Consider the following 19382-nt stretch of genomic DNA (forward strand, 5'->3'; position numbering starts at 1 on the left):
CGGAAGCTGCCACGTCGACGCGTTGTGCTCTTGCCGCTGGCACGGACGTGCTCTATGCATAGAGCAGCGCCCTGCCAGCGGCAAGAGCGCAATGGTGGCGGAGCGCGTCCTTGCCAGCGGCAAGGACGGACGGTGAGCTGCTGCTCACCGTTGGGAATGCTCTTACATGGCATTGGAATTTCTATCACTACTTTTATCTTAGTATTTTCTGATAATTGTCACTGGGAAATTATTGATTTCTGATTCATGCATTGCCGGAGAAATATGTGGTGTGGCCATCAAGGTCTATTTTGCAACTTTAACAACATAACCCAATTCGTTGTCACCTAACACAACAATACCTGCAACAAGAACTTCGATAAATCGTTATTTTATGAATATGAAGCAACCTAAAATCTCAAAATTAATAGAGATCCGAACAAGATCTCTACGAAAGCAAAGGAGTTTAAACGTGGTTTTCATTATTTAGGGGGAGTTGGGCCAAATCCGAACTCAATTTGTACACGACACGATATAATATGAGTTGACACCATAAACAACTTTATATTGACATTGATACCACATGATAAAAATGTGATGCACATGATTAAAATTACATAAAATATAATATTACACAATTAAATCTAATTTTTAAACATGATTTACATTATTAAACCTTATATTATATGATTAAATTTAATTTTTAAACTTGATTTACACGAACCTAGAATATAAAACTAAAATATACACTCCATTTGAAAAATAATTAGACTAATGAGTCATTTTTTTAATGAGTCATTCAAATTTATCAAATTCCTAATGATTCGAACCTAGGGTTGGAACCCTACGGTATACCGCGCCGAAATGGCCATACCGCACATCGTACCATACCGTGCGGTATGACAAAAAATCATACCTTTACCGTACCGCTTTTGTCGGTATACCGCAATTGCGGTATCCCGAAAAGTCAGTATACCAAAATTTAGATATCGTTACCGTACCGCTTTTGTCGGTATACCGTACCGTGATTTCGGTATACCGCAATATGCGGTATACCGCGGTATACCGTGATTTTCGGTGTATACCGCAATTGCGGTATATACCATATTTGCGGTATACCGTGTTATTTGCGGTATATACCGCAATTGCAGTATGATGCGGTATAACGCGGTATACCGCGGTATATACAAAATGCATACCTTTACCGCACCTAAAACGGTCGGTACGGTATGATACCGTACCGAAAAGTACGGTATACCGAAAATTCGGTATTTTCGGTATTTTTTAGGTACGGTAAGTGCAGTATTTCTGTATTTCGGTATATTTTCCCAGCCCTATAATCAGTGGCGGACACAGTAAGAGGGAGGGGAGGGCTTAAGCCCTTCCCCCAAAAAAAATTTTATCTAGGTTTCCATTCCAATTTTTTTTGAAACTGTTAAAAATAAGCTTCGGCCCTCACCAAAATAGTACTATTGAAGACTAAATCAACAAAAAAATGATGGTAAAAAGGGCTGAACTTGATCTAGAAATCAAAGTTTACAGAAGAAAAAATGGCCGCTTCGTCCGGAGGAAGAAGATGACAATTATAATATTATAAAATATTGTTTTAAAAAGTGATGTATAATTGCTCTTTTGAAACTTGTGATTACTGCGCCAATTGACATTACCCGGTTTCTAAGTAAAATACCCGGTTTCTATTCACTAAAACAGTAAATTGGAAGTCCTTTAAAATTATAGTAAATCATATTAATTGAGGTCGACAATAAAGTTACTCGTAGGATATTTTAGTAGCTTCCAACTTACTCCAACATATATAATCCATGAAAATTTATTATGGAGTAAGTTCAATTCTTCTAAATTTTCCTTTTTAGTAATTCATATAAAGTTTTGTGATATATTGACAAAATGATTAATTTACTTGATTTTAAAATGTTAGAGTTAAAAATTTTATGCTAGGTTAGAGTTTAAGTTGTTCAAGTTAATTATTTGGAAGTTTACATTTTTTGGAAAATATGTAAATCATTCCACTAAAACATATAGAATTCAATATTCGTCGCTTTAGCAACGCAAATATAAATATAACATGAATTGCTTTAATGGTTTGGCTTGGTAAAGCGTTGGATTAGTTTTAGGCATTTTTATAGTCGTCGTCCTTCGTCCGGTTAAAGTGAAGTTTGTTTTAGACGTGAGATTTTAGCAGTGTGAGAGTTCAATAAATTAGAAAAAATTAAAGATGATAATGTTTATATTTAAAAAAAACATGTCAATTTAAATGGGGCATCCAAAAAGGAAAACAAGTCACTGTGGAGAGTAGTATTTTTTTTCTATGTACTCACTCCGTCCACTTAAAAATAAAAACTTTTGAAATGATACGAGTTTTAATGTAAAATTAGTAAAGTAAAAGATATATAGAAAGAAAAAGTGTTTTAGTATAAAATGGGTCTCACCTTATTAGAGAGATTTTTTTTTAATTTTAGGTGACAGATAAAAAAGAAAAGAGTTCCATTTTTAGGGACGGAAAAAGTATTATATAGTGAAGCCCCTACTATAAAAAATTCATGCGTCCGCCACTGCCTATAATCGAACCAATTAATACGGACACATATCCAACGAGACTTGACTAAAACTTATTAATTTTGTGCATTTTGTGGTCGTATAAAAAGTTGTCAAGCCCAATTTCCTTTCCTTTCAAGTTGCTTCGTCATTTTTCAGAAACAAAATATTTTCAAAACATTAATAAACACTTTTATTTAAATTGAACGCACATGGTGAATAAAAAAGTATTGGAAAATCGACAAGGAAGATTAATTATAGGCATATGTAATTCCCTAAAAAGATGGCAATGATCTAATAATGGAGTATATATTGCGCTAAGACGTAATGAAAAATTAGTCTAGACAAGGCATACTTGTTTTACAGCATGATTAGTGGTGTATACGAAGTTATAAGATGGAAGGATATTATTATTCCAATATATAACATGATTGATTTATTCTCCAAATTATACTACTACATTTTATCGTAGTACCTTTAAATTGTTCTCTCATCCCACTACTTTTCACTAGCTAGTTACTTTAATTCCTACATGGAAGTTTGTCATATATATCCTCTCCAAATTATTTCAGTCACTATTTTTATATATGTAAAATATTATTTTTAATAATTGCTTAAGTTATTATTTGAGTTAAAAAGTTAGACCAAGTGAGCAAAATATTTATATTTATGGTTTTAGGTTTGGTAGACCAAATTTGGTTTTCATTAAAGGTGTAGTAAATAAAGTAACAACTAAGTTACTATTAGTATATTTTATACTATTTGATTTTTTTAATAATGAGATAGGAAAAATGTGAATATAGGTATTCGCTACAATTCTCTACATATCTATTGATAAATATAACTGACATTGAAAATAAGAGTTTTTACTAGCTGAATCAATTGTCAGATATATTTAGAGAAATTAAAACTGGTATGCCATGGTAAAATTTGAACTGAAAAATGTTGCCAAAACAAAAAAAAAATACTGATAAACAAATCAAATTGAAAATAAACAATTCGAAGAATATATTCGTATCAGAACAAACAACCCATTCCAGATATTCAAGTTTTGTTTTCTAAAATATAGCATCCTGTTTGATTTGGTTATGTTTTTATTTTAATATTTTTGGTGGGCCTGATTGGTGATGGGTATGGTATGTAAGCAATGGATGGGCTACTAAATAACGACAAAATTAGTGATTGTTTAATACCAAAGTTACAAATTAAACGATAATTTTACCATTCCACATTTTCCTAGTCACCATTCTCTTTTAGATATTGGAGCAGTTGAACATTTGAGAATTGAGATGATGGAAGCCAGAATTTCTATTTGCCTTTTTTTTAATAATAACACGATGATGTCCTCTAAATTTTAAATCAAATTACCGATTTTATTAAAACTAATTATACTATTTTTTTTTACTAATTGACCCTATATATTTCATACATATTATTGCAAAGGATTGAGATATATTAATTCACACGTATTTCCAATTTGATTTAGGGATAGTTATATAGATATTTAACAAAAAGTTAATCTTTTTTCTAAATACGCTGACAGGATTTTTCAATTTTGTTCGATTTTAAAGTAATAGAAGTAGTACATGAAAGCTATATATATTCAGTTCTTAATAATAATAATAGTACTCCCGCTCATTACATAATAGATGTCACACTTTCCTTTCTAGTTTGTCTCAAAAAAATGTCACATTTCATTTTCTAGAAAAGTTTTCTCTCATATTAATATAAATATGTTTTTTTTTCTCTTTCCACCCGACTCACAAAATAACATCTTATAAAATTCCGTATCAATTCTCAAGTGTGTCATCTATTATGGGACCGAGAAAGTATCAAAAAAACTCACACATAAAGGGAAAAAAAAAAACAAAATAATACTATAACCTAACTTGAACATTCGAAATATGTAAATAATTGCCGTCATATAGACTACAATAGTAATAATGTGGAGAGTAAGAAGTGATAAATTTAATTTAACGAGGCACAGCTGTCCGAATTTACCTTGATTCGCGGCGGCGTGGCTCCGTAGCGCCGCCGCAACTCGCTCCACAGAAGCACAGCTGGGACTTTTGTCCGAATATAAAATTGAGGAAATACAGCAACGACAATGTTACACGTGCAATCATGCTGTTTTATATAGTCGGCCTGACCACAACAAATATTTTCTGGTGTATGCTTCTTTTATCCTGTTTGGCACTACTAAATCAGCGTGGCTTTTTATCTTACTAGCACGAACTTAAAAAGAGATCTAAAATATCATAAACACATCATAGAATAAGTTTTTTGCTGAAAATATTTGAGTGGGGTTGGGAAGTAGCCCATGAAATATAAAGTTTGTGATATTTAAGGCTAATTTTAAAGTTAGTTAGAAATTCCACAATTTGACTGAACTTCGTGATTTTATTTATAGACCAATATTTCTAATTAAATGTTTCTAAATTTTAAATCAATTGGACCAATTTTATTGAATTTGATTTAATTAAAATAATTTTATTGTAAGTTATGTTATTTCTTAATTAAATTACTCTCCTTATATTTTAGATCGAATCATATAAAAGATTCTTAAGATTTTGCTTCAGACAATCGCTATGCCAAAAAGAATATCATGGCAGGTCTCCAAAGTCATGAGTTTGCTTATTTTGCATGTTCTTTGTTCCTTTATCTTTCTTATTTTTCTTCTTCTTATCTCTTCTCATTATTAAACTGTCCCAATTTAAATATCAATTTTCATTATTTAAGGAGATAGCAACAAATCTAATACAATTAGATAGGAACAACTGTTGTCTTGTTTTTAAACTAAAATCATCTTTAACATTATTTGAATATGAGTTAGCAATAAACAACTTCTTTAATGCGAAAAAGTACATACAGGTTGATTAAAATAATTAGTATCATGAGTACACTTGACTTAGTTGCTTTTACCATATTTGAATACAACTTAATTTCGATGAGTATGATTAAAATAAATTATTCACCCGAAATGTGTTGTGTCTAAATACGTGTGAAACTTGAGTTAGATATACCGATATTGAATATAAATATGCAGATTAAAAATGAGTCCATTTTCACTTATTTGAGATTCTTTTATTCTTCTCCATTTTTAGTTTTTAGAGGAAAATCAAAGGCATTAATTTACTCATTATCTACTCTTTTGCTTTTGGCCAATATGAAAACAAGTTCATGTTCATCTAGTGCGATGTATCATGTGATTGTAGTTATGCATTGTTTGGCATTTTGTAGATGGGTGAGAACAAGGGAGTTGTTGGCATTTGGTCTTTTTCTTATCTTCAACTTCAAAGTCTTTTTGTTGATTTATATAGATTTACTATCTAATTTACCATTCATATATTTTAAATTATTTTAGTAAATTCTTATATTTTAAATTATTTTAGTAAATTCTTACTTAATTGATCTAATAAATTTGTTAAATTACATTATCACCTAATTTTTCAAAAATAATTACTTCCTCTGTCCGTGAATAGGAGTCTCATTTTACCATTTTGGTTCGTGATTATTAAATAGTAATATATCTCACATTCCACTAAAATAATTATACATATATCCATCTCATTTTAATGTAGAATTGGATTTTATCACTGGTTGGAAAATTAAATAATTATTTAAATTCATAATATTTTATGTTAAGTTCAAAGTTCGTGAAAAAAAAAAGAAATTTACAAAATTTATAATATTCGATGCCAATATCCAAAAGAAAGAATTGATATACAGACAACAAGAAAGTCGATAATGTAATACTATGAGGTTTGTCAAATATAAGTCGACTTGCATGTACCTTACTTACCACCTCAGCTAATAACATTGATTGTAAACATGAATGACATACCAACTTATCTGATGAGCACTTAATAGGACCTTAAAATTGATGGAAAAAAAAATTGGATGAACGAAACACAAAGAATTAAAATGGCCAAAAATAGAGAAAAAAAAAGTAGTGGTAATATTCATAATGTGGGCAGCCAAAAAGATATAAAAAAATAATTAATAAATTCATTTTGAAGGTAAAAAATTCCTTTAGACTATTATTATAATCTTTTTCATGTAAATATTTTACCGTAAATTCGAACTAAATCTTTATTTTCACATTACATAATCTTCACTTATGTAAAATAATTTACGTTATAAAACTCTATTACTTAAATATTAAAACTATAAAAATAATCAATTTCTCTATTGTAACCAAATAGTAATAAACTTGTAATATACCGTTGATTCGACTAAACTTTTTGACCAATATTGATAAAAATATAGATCTAATCATATGTTATAGTGCTGTATAAATAAATTAAATAACTAAATTTATCACATTATATTTATTTTTTAAAAGATAATAGTAATATTGTTTATTGAAGATTTTACGACGTTAGAATTTTACAATTGCAAATATTGATGCTTATTTGTAGACTAGGTTAATTCATACTTATCGTATAGATCCAAACCCGAATCCAAATAATAATACTAGTAATTATTACAAATATGATATTTCGACATTTTAACAGTTAATAAAATTGATATTTTAACTCAGTTGATTATATAGAAAATAGCAATCATATTATGATGACTAAATCAACCATTAATAAATTTAATTTAGATTTAAATCACTATTACAATGACATATATCTACAATAATCCAATAATATATATCTACATTCATGATTATATTGGTACAATTAAATAACTTATAATTAAATTTAATATCACAAGTTATCACGTTAGTACCATATAAATATTGTTCGATTACATATATAACCGAATAATTTGCGATATTATGCAATTATTTTCTATTTTGTCATGACACTATATTTTAGAACTAAATAATACTATAATAGTCACAAAACATAGTAAATATAATTATGATATCACTAAATCATAATAATATTAGCCAAAATTATACTCAATATCTTTGTGTGGGGGACTATAATGTGAGTACGTGACTACCTAGTTTTATTGGAGAAAAAAATTGTAGCCTTACAAAAAGACGTAACAAACACGATTACTCGATTGTGCCTAAATTCATTACCTAATCAGTAATTTGAACAGGATCCTAATTTTATTTGGGCACAATCAAAATCTCATGCACTACTACATCTACATAAATGCAATGTAACAATTAACAACCTAGAAAAGGAAAATAAATATAAGAAAAATCTTTAATTGGTTTCAATACTTATTAACAAACTTGTATATAAATAAATTTCCAAAACTATGGTTTTATATTACACTATAGTGTGAGTAAATAAAATAGTGTAGCGCGTCGTGTGCCAAAAAACGCCACAGCAGCCGTCGATTCGCCACATCTGTGCGGTGCAGATGCTTTGCAATTCAAAAGCAACTGCGCCTTTTGTCGTCTGTTCACCAGCTCATCACCTTCACTTCACCACCAATATTTAATTCATACTATTACTAATTCATCCACAAATCAAACAAGTCCTCACAGCCACTGCGTGAAGAGATTCCCCTTTCTGCCTCTGCTGCGACCATGGCATCTTCTTCCTCATCCTCCTCCGCCGCTTCAATTCCATCTCCGCCGAAGGATGCAGCGATTAAAATCAACGGCCACTATCAAGCCGGCGGAGAAACGGTTGCTGCTAGGAATGACGCTTCCGTAGCAAACCGAATGTGGAGGGATTCAAGCTACGATTTCTCGAACGACGCCGTGATGAGAACCGCCTCCTCCTCCAAGGAGTTCGATTTCGTGACGGAGTCGCCGGTGTCGCAGCAGTCTCCGCTCTCCAAAATCCCCGAGAGCCCCGCCGCCAACGCCTACGGCCAGCTCACGCCGCGAGATGTCCGCGTCTCCTTCAACGAGACGGTTGACAACCAGCGCGACGAGGTGCTTCACTGCTCCTCCAACAATTCATTCCGCCGAAAATCCAGCCTCATGCGAACTAAAACAAAGTCGCGGCTGCTAGATCTGCCGGAGGACAATCCGACGAGATCGCAAATGCTGAGAGCGTCGGGGAAATCGCAGCTGCTCGGAAAAGGAGCGACGAGCGAGATCGACGAGGACGATCCGTTCCTAGAGGAGGATTTACCTGAGCATTACAAAAAAATGAAGTTCAACATTCTCTCTGTTTTGCAATTGGTGAGTCTGATCATCATCATCGCGGCTTTAGTTTGTAGCTTAACAATTGAGCTTTTCAAAAGGAAGAAAATCTTCCAATTAGACCTGTGGAAGTGGGAATTGATGGTTTTGGTGCTCATCTCCGGCAGATTGGTGTCTGGTTGGGCGATTCGGATCGTGGTGTTCTGCATCGAACGCAATTTCCTCCTGCGGAAACGCGTTTTGTATTTCGTGTACGGATTGAGAAACGCAGTTCAGAATTGCGTGTGGTTAGCTCTGGTGTTGATTGCATGGCAGTGTATCTTCGACAGGAAGGTCAAGAGGGTGACAAACAGCAGCATTTTGCCCTATGTGACCAAAGTTTGGGTGTGTTTGTTGGTGGGGACATTGTTCTGGCTGCTCAAAACTCTGCTGGTGAAGGTTCTAGCTTCGTCGTTTCACGTGAGCACGTTCTTCGACCGGATTCAGGAGTCGTTGTTCAATCAGTACGTGATCCAGACACTGTCGGGGCCGCCACTGATCGAGCTTGAGCTGGAGCAGGAAGAGGAGGAGAGGGTGATGGTTGAGGTGCAGAAGCTTCAAAGTGCAGGGGCGACTATTCCACCCGAACTCAAGGCCAATATGTTTCCGAAGAGTGGGAGACAAATAGGCACTCCGATGACGGGTGGTGGCGCCAAGAGCCCTGCGTTTTCTAAAGTTCTGGCCAAGGAGGAGGAGGAGCATAAAGGTATAACCATTGATCACCTCCACAGGTTGAATCAGAAGAATATATCTGCTTGGAACATGAAGAGGCTGACCAACATAGTGAGGAATGGCGTGCTCTCAACTCTCGATGAGAAGATTCAAGGCTCCACCACTGATGACGAGGCATCCGTGCATATCACAAGCGAAAACCAGGCTAAGATTGCTGCCAAGAAGATCTTCTTCAATGTTGCCAAGCCAGGATCAAAGTCAGTTTCTAATTATCTGCATTTGGTGTTTTAATAACTTCAAGATTATACTCCACATTGCTTCATTCATAGTATTTCTGTAATTAGATATATTTACCTGGAGGATCTTATGCGTTTCATGCGGGAGGATGAGGTGCTAAAGACTATTCGTCTCTTCGAAGATGAGGTGCAAAAGGGAATCAGCAAACGCGCTCTTAAAAATTGGGTGGTAAGCAATATTATCTAATGATTAAGGTTTTACCTGTCTTTGTTTCATCTGTTGTTGCTGAACATATGTCCGAAATTCAGTAGCTTACAGCAATTAACATCAATGTTCTTTAGCTAAACTTAAGTATATATAGGCTTAGAACTTGTTTCAGTTGATATGGGAAACTTGCAACTTTTGTGTGAGAAAATATACATTTGGTTGAATTTGTTGTTTGTAGTGGAAAAGCTGCATTGAGTCTGGACCAGTGTATGTTGCTTAGTGACCCTATCGGCAGCATGTGAGCATTGACCATCACGATCAGCATGTTGCTTATATGGTGCTACTTTTTTTCCAAAGTTTTAATTCAAGGTTCATACTACCTTTTTACTTTTGGTCACATGGTCTTCAACCAACGTTAAATGGTTTTAGAGATATTGAAACGTGGAGTGAAACTACATGTGTTGAGGATGGATCTCTTTGACTACAGGTGAATGCATTTAGGGAGCGGAGAGCTCTTGCTTTATCGCTAAATGACACAAAAACTGCAGTCGACAAACTGCACCACATGCTCAACGTTCTAGTGGCGATTCTCATTTTTGTCATCTGGCTTCTCATACTCAAAGTTGCAACGACTCAGTTCTTCATCTTCTTGAGCTCCCAACTCCTTCTGGTGGTGTTCGTGTTCGGGAACACATGCAAGACAACATTCGAAGCAATCATCTTTCTATTTGTAATGCACCCGTTTGATGTAGGCGACCGTGTTGAAGTAGATGGAATTCAAGTAAGTTTTTCGAGCATGCCACATACTTTTGTTGCTCTATCTAATTTTCTGCATAACCAAGATTTCTCATTCCTGCTGATGTGTGAAAATTTTCAGATGATTGTTGAAGAAATGAACATATTAACAACAGTTTTCCTCAAGTTTGACAACCACAAAATCTATTATCCAAATAGTGTGTTATCCACAAAGCCAATCTATAACTACTACCGCAGTCCGGATATGGGAGATGCAATCGATTTCAGCATCCACATTTCCACTCCAAGCGAGAAGATTGCAACAATGAAGGAAAGGATAGCAAGGTATGAAATGATGGCATTGATTGTTTCATCTCTCTCTCTATATATGTATTTTAATTACAGAGATTTAAATTGAGGTGCAATGGTGGTAGGTATGTTGATAACCGGAGCGACCACTGGTATCCTGCACCGCTGATCGTGATGAGAGACATGGAGGACATGAACAGGTTAAAATTCTCGGTGTGGGTATCGCACAAGATGAACTTTCAAGATATGGGTGAGAGATGGACAAGGAGATCACTTCTTGTAGAGGAAATGGTTAAGATCTTCAGGGAGCTAGATATCGAGTACCGGCTGCTGCCTCTCGATGTGAACGTGCGCAACATGCCGCCTATAAGTTCGACTAGAGTGCCATCTAACTGGAATGCTATTTCGGCTTGATTTATAGCAATATACATGTGGAGAGCAGAGCAGAAAGTGGATGCAATGCAAGAGATGAAGCAGAAGCCGGATAATTAAAGAGAAATTTGGATACTAATATTTCTTGTACAGTTTTCTCTGTCCATCTTTCTTGAATGGAAACCATTTTTACTAATGAATAATCTATGAATTTATTGAGAATGATGATGGCTGACATGCTAACATCTAATATTATGATAAACTATTCTTGTGATGAGTTTAACCATTGTAAACAAACTTAAGTTGAAGAGTCTGAGATTATTTGGATAAAATATTTAATTATATCATATAAAATTGAATATTGGAAACAATTACTATCTCCGTCCCACATTAAGTGTTCACATTTGCCGTTTTAGTCCGTCTCACAATAAGAGTCCACTTTCACTATTACTATAAATGGTAAGTAGACCTCACATTCCGCTAACTCATTCCATACACATTTCATTATAAAACTAATATATAAAGTGGGACTCTTTACTCCACTAATTTTTTCAACTCACTTTCCTTTACATTTCTTAAAATCCGTGTCGAATCAAATGTGGACACTTAATGTGAGACGGAGGTAGTATATAATTATCCCATAATTATCTATCTAGGATTGAGTTGTAGGTTTAAATCTCATTAACCAAACACAATACAAATTTAATCCCGCATACAATCTTGCAAACCGAACATCCCTAATAAGATTCTTTATGAGCGTGTATCATTTTATTTGTGAGATTCCTATGAATTTTATATTAATTGTGATTGTATTTATCAACTGTATAAATGTATACATTCCAGATTGAGTGTCGCTAAATAGGTTATTTTCTAATTCATACTAATACTCTTCTTCATCATCTTTTTGCCATTTGTTTGTTTAATTATCTATATTTATTTGTTACATGAGCTTTGACAAGGCATGCTTTGGCAAGGCTTTGTTACTATACCAAACCATCTTATTTTTCTGCGGTTAGTTGGAGCCTTGGAGGGGAATGGTTTTGCAGTAGTTGGATTGATTTTCGAAGTATTTATTACTAGTAGTATTATTTATTGTTTTCATCTAACTTTGAATGCATGATTCATTATTAATTTATTTATTATTATTATTATTATTATTATTATTATTATTATTATTATATGCATTTGAGATACATATTAAATCATAAAGTACATACTATTACAAAGAATAATAAGCCTCAAATAACGAGTGAAACCCCAACTCAAATAGTTTATTATAGTAGTGTTTGGTTTGATATATGATATAAATGAAATTGTAAGGATATAATATAAATATATTATTTGGATTATTAATTTTGTGTTTGGATTGATTAATTATGGGGTATGATAAATTGAAAGGATCATGGCTAAATAGTAAAATGACAACAATAGAATTCTCAAAAATACAAAAATTAAGAATAAGTAGTTAGTATTTTTTGTGAGAATATTATGGAAATATTCAAATGATATAGTAAAGGTGTGGTGGAGGCATAAATAAACGAAGCTCCTCCTCATCCAAATGGGAACACATTGCAGCAAATTCTCAACTGCAGAATGGCGGCGGCGGTGAAAGTATACGGCCCTCCCTTCTCCACCGCCGTGGCAAGGGTTATGGTCACTCTCCTCGAGAAAGATGTTCCCTTTCAGCTCCTTCCTGTTAACATGGCCAAGGCTGAACACAAGAAGCCCGATTACCTCAAAATTCAGGTCTCTTTCCTCTTTGCTCAGCTAACACAATATTTGATTTGTTGCAGCCATTTGGACAAGTCCCAGCATTTCAAGATGAGGGCGTTACTCTCTTTGGTAACATTATTCCCCTCTCTCTGCTTTTCCAATTCTTATCTTCTCACTGTTTTTGGTTGTTTTGTATTGCTCATATTCTACAAAATTCATGTCTTTGCTTCGATTAGAGAGGAACGTTAAGATGATAAATTGATAATGCATTTCACTTTACACTATAGTAGGGCTTATTGGTCTATAAATTATTCTACAAAATTCATGTCTTTCCCACCTTCCCAATGCACAGTACCTGAATGAGACCCATGTTGGGGAGCTCTTCAGGTCAAGGAAGAACGTCGAGAGTGTTGAGAAAACCGGGTAATTTTCTCTCAAATAGTGAAATGAACCGATTCAGTAATTTTATCGAGTAGACCCTGTTCAACAGAGAGGTGGTGGGGCGAGGTTTCAAGCCGAGAGTCGTGGAAGAAGGTTCTTGAGATGCAGACTCCTCCGGCTCCAAAAAAGGCTTGAAAAGTTGCTTTTTTATGATGCTTTTGCTTACACCAAGTCTGAATGAGGCAAGTCCTAACCTTCATTTGAATCTTATTGTTATTTGTCAAATCTTTTTATATTATGGATACTTTCCACATTTGAATCTTATTGTTGCATTTGACACAATAAATTCAAAAGTTTGTATCAGCTGATCTAGAGCCTTTCCATGAAGATTGAAAAACAATGGAAAGAAGACTATCTATTTCAGCTACGGACTTAAAATTCTATCACAAAATGAATGTCTTTATTGTAAGATATTGGTTGAAGTAGATCTCACTCAACAAGCAATTATGAAGATCAACTCGCAGACATTATGACAAAGGCTATTAGTTCAAGAAATTTCCGTCAAACATTGGGTAAGGGTAAGTTAAGTATCGAAAATCCTGTTACTTAACTTGAAGGGGATTGTTGGAAAGTAAATCAAGATCTCCCTAATTGAGGGAGGAAATAAGAAGTTGATCCCTATCATGTAAAGTAAAATAGAAAATTTATATTTTTAGGAGATGATAAAAAAGAAAAGAATTTTTATTTTTAGTGGCAGGAGGAAGTATATATTTAAAATAACGACTTCACCTTTGTGGTCTATTACTTCAAATACATGCGAAAGCCCATGGGAACTGAATAAACAATAAATTATCATCACTGTTTTCACTGTTGAATACACCATTAACAATTGGGATTTAAGTTTTCTTTAATAATTACAAATTTTTGATTAAATCAATTGGCATCGTGGTCCAATGGCATTATCGAAACGTTGATGAACCCACGTGTTATAAAATTCCTAACATGGCTGTCTACGAAACTACCAAGTGTAAAAACTTTAGCTTTCATGAATTATATACAATATCTATTGAAAATGATATTCTTGACATACTTCTTGTAATTATCACCAAGTAGCATAATACTTTACATGTGGAATTTTTACCGAATTTGATCCTGCAAAAAAATTGCGATGATATACAGCAATAAAAAATGATGTTATTATCGTAGCCCATATGAATACTGCAAAGTCCGCCATGGTTTCATTATCTCGAGCAATCAAATCAATCAAATATGGAAACGTGGAAGTTGGGGCATTGACTTTTTAATCATCATGATCAATAATTTGCTTCCTTACATAAGACTTCCCTTTTAATAGAGTATCTTATAGTATGTCATATAATAAAAGTTACTCCACCATTATACATGAGTTTTAAAAAATATAAAAGACGATGAATTGGAGAAATTAGTGAAATATAGACCCACTCGAAATTTTCTCTTTTTTGTCCATTTTATTTTGAACCACTGCCTATACAAACAAATAAACAACATTATTGCATGAGTAGGTTGGTCAAGTGGTAGAGTGGTTAATGTTCGAATCTAAAAGTTTAAGATTCAAATCGCATCATAATAGCATCATAATAACACTGACATGTAAATTTATGTTCATTTGCCAAAGAAATCAAGAATGCGCTGTTATTGTGTGGAGAGTTGGCTTGATAAACGTTTAACGGTTGTAAGCAAAATACCAGTATAAACTTATTATATTCATTTGCTTATAACAAAAATACTACTCCATGTACACCATTACTTGAAAAGTACGAAAACTTAAGGAGAAAAAAATTCACGCAAAATGTGAGTCACATTAGTTAATAAGTTTTATTATAGGTCCTTTTAGGTGTTAGGTGTAATTATAATTCAAAAAGTGCATCATGTTATCTGCATGATTTGAAGATGTTACTAGAAAACAAGTAACGACATGGTTATACATATGTGAATCATACGTCCATACTCTATACATTCACGATTTGAAATTTCATTTGATACAAGTGCAAGACTTAAAAATATGAAGAAAAATAAAACGGAAATGCAAGAGTATTATCTATAACGGTGGTCTCTCTAAAGAGCTGTCTTTTAACTATTTTTGGATCCCATATTATTTTTAATCATTTTTTTTATTTATTTTTTTGTTAAAAAGACAACACATATAACAATTTATTTTATCTCTTAATTATTAATGGGTCCTACTATTTTGAAAACTTCTTTATTTTATTCTTTTTAACCAATTTAATTTCAGTTAAATAATCTTAAGCTTATAAAAAAGGAAATTTATATTAAAAAAGAAATCAAATTAAAATTAAAATAAAAAGACATAACTGAAATGCTAAAAATTAAAATGTATTTGAACCGATAAAATACATAATTTTCATGGAATTTCCTATTTGCTGTCAAATCTCGCCCAAATTTGTTCGATTAGATATCTTCTTGGAGTTGGACGTGGGCAGCAACATCACACGCAAGTAGAATGAATATTGGAGAGATGAATGAGAGTAGACTCAGTGAGGGATAACTTTTTTTTATGTAAAAGAGTAGTGCTAAATGGCCATATTATGGTTGGCCATAAATAGATTTTTTTATGGAAAACCGGACCAGTTCAATAAGAATTTATTCATCTTAAAAGCATCAGATTTTGAAGGACAATTATACCCCTTTTTTCTCTACTCTTGAGTCCTTACATTTACTACTACAAAAAAGCATAATGAAGAGTCGTTCTCTTTTTTTTTTCATTTATTATTTTGACAACAGAAACAACAAAGGGTGGAATATTTAAAAGAATATGTACGTAAAAAATATAGATTTACGTAAGACGTAATTAATTTCTAACCAGTTATGCACATAAATATATTTTATGATTCCTTTTTATTTGACTGATTTTTTTAGTTTCTATTTGATAGAATTAAATAAAATGTAATAATATATTCTTAAAAAATCAATATTAATTTGTGTGTAATATTTTAGATATTCATATTATTTTCAGTTTCTCTAAAATATTTCTAAAAAATTGGGATTCCAATTAATCTTATACTATTTGGTTAAACATTTTCGAATTTCAGTTTATCTTACTCGGTAGAGGGAGTCGGTTGATCTTCATTTCAATTGAATGGCGGACGATTTTAATTAATCTAAGTATAATTGAATAGTGGAATCCTCTAGTTTTACCGAATTCATTAAAATAAAGTGAGATCCTTAATAATTCATAAAACCAAGTTGTGACATCATTCTTTTGTTGTCCATAACAAATAATCATTTGAAATCCTCAATTTAATAATAAATCAATAGAATTTGTAATTGAATATATAATTAATTGAAATTTATATTCAATTAAATTCAACATAAATAGAAATCCACAATTTTTTAATCATAAGATTCACCAATGTTGGTACAGTTCCTTTGCACAAAAGATCAATTGACGTCCCCAATCGAATTGGATATCAAATGTAATCTTCAAATGTTCAATTAAATCAAGACCAACAAAATTTCAATTTATTCAACTGAATCTGTAATTCCCTAAGTGATTCTAAGATCAATTGAAAATTTTAACTGTTCAGTTAAATATAAAAATTTGATTGAAGATCAACCAAATTTCCAGCTTAACTTAATTTCAATTGAAATTCGAACTGCTCAATTTGAAGTAAAGATTAATTATATCTCAAAATGGACCTAAATACAAAAGATTCTCAATGGAATAGAAAACTAATGAAAATTATCAATTGATAAACTGAAAATACGATGATTTGAAATATCAAATTATTTAAATAATAGTATGATATATTTAAATCTATATTTAGGTATTATAGAATTTATATAATGTTATGTCACAATTTAATATGAAGAAGAGTTACATGACTATCATAATGTCCTGTAATAGCATATACTAGTATATGTTATTTTATGGAGAACAAAAGATAATGCGTAATTACTATCATTAATTGAATCGAATTCCCAATTATAAATGGAGGTTCATTTGATTAATTAAAGAGTATTTGATGTATAATCGATTAAGTGGAAAAGGGGAATACATATTCTCACACTTAATTATATAAATTGTTACTAAAATTATACTCCTGCAATGCAAAACAAATAAAAATAAAAATAAATCAGTTAAAAAAATTATTATTAAAAGAAAAAGAACATAATAAAAATCAAGTAGAGAACTGACAAAAAAACGTTTGCTTTGTCAAAAAAGAACGGGTAGTAATGTAAAAATATTTGAGCATTAAATGAGATAATTAAATAAATAATATCTACAGTTGATATATTTACTAAAATGTCATTTTATGGCCAGCCACATTATGGCTGCATAGCTTTTCCCTAAATAAAATTACAATAAAGGTGGAAAGGATGGGATGTGGTATTTATAGTGTAGAAATTATGAAATAAAAAAATTTTAAAAATGAAAAAAGTCACGCGTAGGGCCGATGTCAGCCCTTCTTCTGCAATGGGTGGTTGATCATTGGCCATCACCCATCGGGCCAAAAGGGAGAGAGAAGCAATGGCCGTTCTTCGGATCGTTTCCTGCAATGGATGGCTGATGAGATAGGTCTTGTCAGTGCTCTAAAACTAGTTTATTTTTTTAGGACGAATGGAATACTTGTGAACCGAAGAATCCAAAATAAATAGTGTTTAATTATTTAAAAGTTTACTAAATTAGAATTGTATAGTTTTAAGAGATAAAATAAAATATAAATACTTGCTATTTTTAAAGTACGGAAGAAATATTTTAACTGAAAATTATAATTCATCAAATTATGATTCCAGAGAAATATAATTTCTGATATACAGACTACAGTTACCATCTTTTTCTTTCTTTTCTTTTCAACTCGAAAATGACATTTAAATTATTGTAGTAGTCAAATCTGAAAAAATCTATTGCACAAATATCTATAATAGTATAAAAAAACGACACCACATATTTCTCATATAAGATTATCTATATCATCTTTTAAAACATAGATAATAGAGTAAAGGCCAAAATTGGTCCTGAACATATAGTCATTTTACGATTTTGGTCCTAAACATTATCTTTTGGATTTTTTGGTCCTGCACATATGGAAATTTGATCATTTTGGTCCTCCGTCAACATTTTCGTTAAAAACTAACGGTCAACATTATCTTTTGGATTTTTTGGTCCTGCACATATGGATATTTGATCATTTTGGTCCTGCACATATGGAATTTTGATCATTTTGGTCCTCCGTCAACATTTTCGTTAAAAACTAACGGTCAACGGCCGATTTTTGACTAAAACAATGGGTTGGGTCGGGTCGTGTTTGGGTCGGGTTTAGGTTACACGTTAAGAAAAAAAATAATTATTTTTTATTAATTAAAAAATTATAAAACTTTAATTTTTAGTTATTTTTGTTGATTAAAAATATTATAACGACTAAAACATGATGTTATTATACGATTTAAACATGATATTACACGATAAAATTAAATTATTAAAAAATTATTTTTAATAAAATCTAAGCATAATATTTTCTTCAAATTCATGAAAAAATTAATTAAAAAATACTATACTTTAATTTTATTAATTAAAAAATATTAAATAATTTTTTAAGAATATTATGCTTAGATTTTAACGAAAATATTATGCTTAGATTTTAAGAAAATATTATTTTTTTCTTAACGTGTGACCCAAACACGACCCAAACACTACCCGACCCAACCCATTGTTTTAGTCAAAAATCGACCGTTGACCGTTAGTTTTTAACGAAAATGTTGACGGAGGACCAAAATGATCAAAATTCCATATGTGCAGGACCAAAATGATCAAATGTCCATATGTGCAGGACCAAAAAATCCAAAAGATAATGTTGACCGTTAGTTTTTAACGGAAATATTGACGGAGGACCAAAATGATCAAATGTCCATATGTGCAGGACCAAAAAATCCAAAAGATAATATTTAGGACCAAAATCGTAAAATGGCTATATGTTCAGGACCAATTTTGGCCTTTACTCTAGATAATAACATGGATATATGCATCTTGAGGATGTGCGTGTATCGTCCACCCTTCTTCTTCCTATCTGCCGCCTCAACTGTTGTAGCTTCCCAGTTATTTTGAGATAAATTTAGTGTCACT

General features: G+C 32.2%; 2 protein-coding genes across 3 annotated transcripts; both read left to right on the plus strand.

Moving 5' to 3' along the window:
• Positions 1-7804: 7804 nt before the first annotated feature.
• LOC121780580 (mechanosensitive ion channel protein 8-like) lies at positions 7805-11389 on the plus strand. Its single transcript, XM_042178184.1, has 5 exons — positions 7805-9564; positions 9652-9772; positions 10239-10532; positions 10629-10831; positions 10921-11389. The coding sequence occupies exons 1-5, from the start codon at positions 8030-8032 to the stop codon at positions 11207-11209; spliced, it is 2442 nt and encodes an 813-aa protein (XP_042034118.1). The 5' UTR covers positions 7805-8029; the 3' UTR covers positions 11210-11389.
• Positions 11390-12685: 1296 nt separating this feature from the next.
• On the plus strand, positions 12686-13778 carry LOC121781206 (glutathione S-transferase APIC-like). Of its 2 annotated transcripts, none has more exons than XM_042178918.1 (2): positions 12686-13009; positions 13233-13778. In XM_042178918.1, the coding sequence occupies exons 1-2, from the start codon at positions 12761-12763 to the stop codon at positions 13305-13307; spliced, it is 324 nt and encodes a 107-aa protein (XP_042034852.1). In that variant the 5' UTR covers positions 12686-12760; the 3' UTR covers positions 13308-13778. The 2 variants fall into 2 exon arrangements, with proteins under 2 accessions (XP_042034852.1, XP_042034853.1); XM_042178919.1 differs by having other exon boundaries at positions 13268-13778.
• The last annotated feature ends 5604 nt before the right edge of the window (positions 13779-19382 follow it).

Source organism: Salvia splendens, chromosome 20 (assembly GCF_004379255.2).
Source record: "Salvia splendens isolate huo1 chromosome 20, SspV2, whole genome shotgun sequence".
Taxonomy (NCBI): Eukaryota; Viridiplantae; Streptophyta; class Magnoliopsida; order Lamiales; family Lamiaceae; genus Salvia; species Salvia splendens.

What these genes read in the sequence shown, in the direction of transcription:
- LOC121780580 (XM_042178184.1), top strand. Translation starts at nt 8,030, where the DNA reads ATGGCATCTTCTTCCTCATCCTCCTCCGCCGCTTCAATTCCATCTCCG. An exon ending in GCGCTCTTAAAAATTGGGTG is followed by an intron (nt 9,773 to 10,238) that starts GTAAGCAATATT and finishes CTTTGACTACAG; the next exon opens with GTGAATGCATTTAGGGAGCG. An exon ending in TTGAAGTAGATGGAATTCAA is followed by an intron (nt 10,533 to 10,628) that starts GTAAGTTTTTCG and finishes GAAAATTTTCAG; the next exon opens with ATGATTGTTGAAGAAATGAA.
- LOC121781206 (XM_042178918.1), top strand. Translation starts at nt 12,761, where the DNA reads ATGGCGGCGGCGGTGAAAGTATACGGCCCTCCCTTCTCCACCGCCGTG. An exon ending in TGAGGGCGTTACTCTCTTTG is followed by an intron (nt 13,010 to 13,232) that starts GTAACATTATTC and finishes CCCAATGCACAG; the next exon opens with TACCTGAATGAGACCCATGT.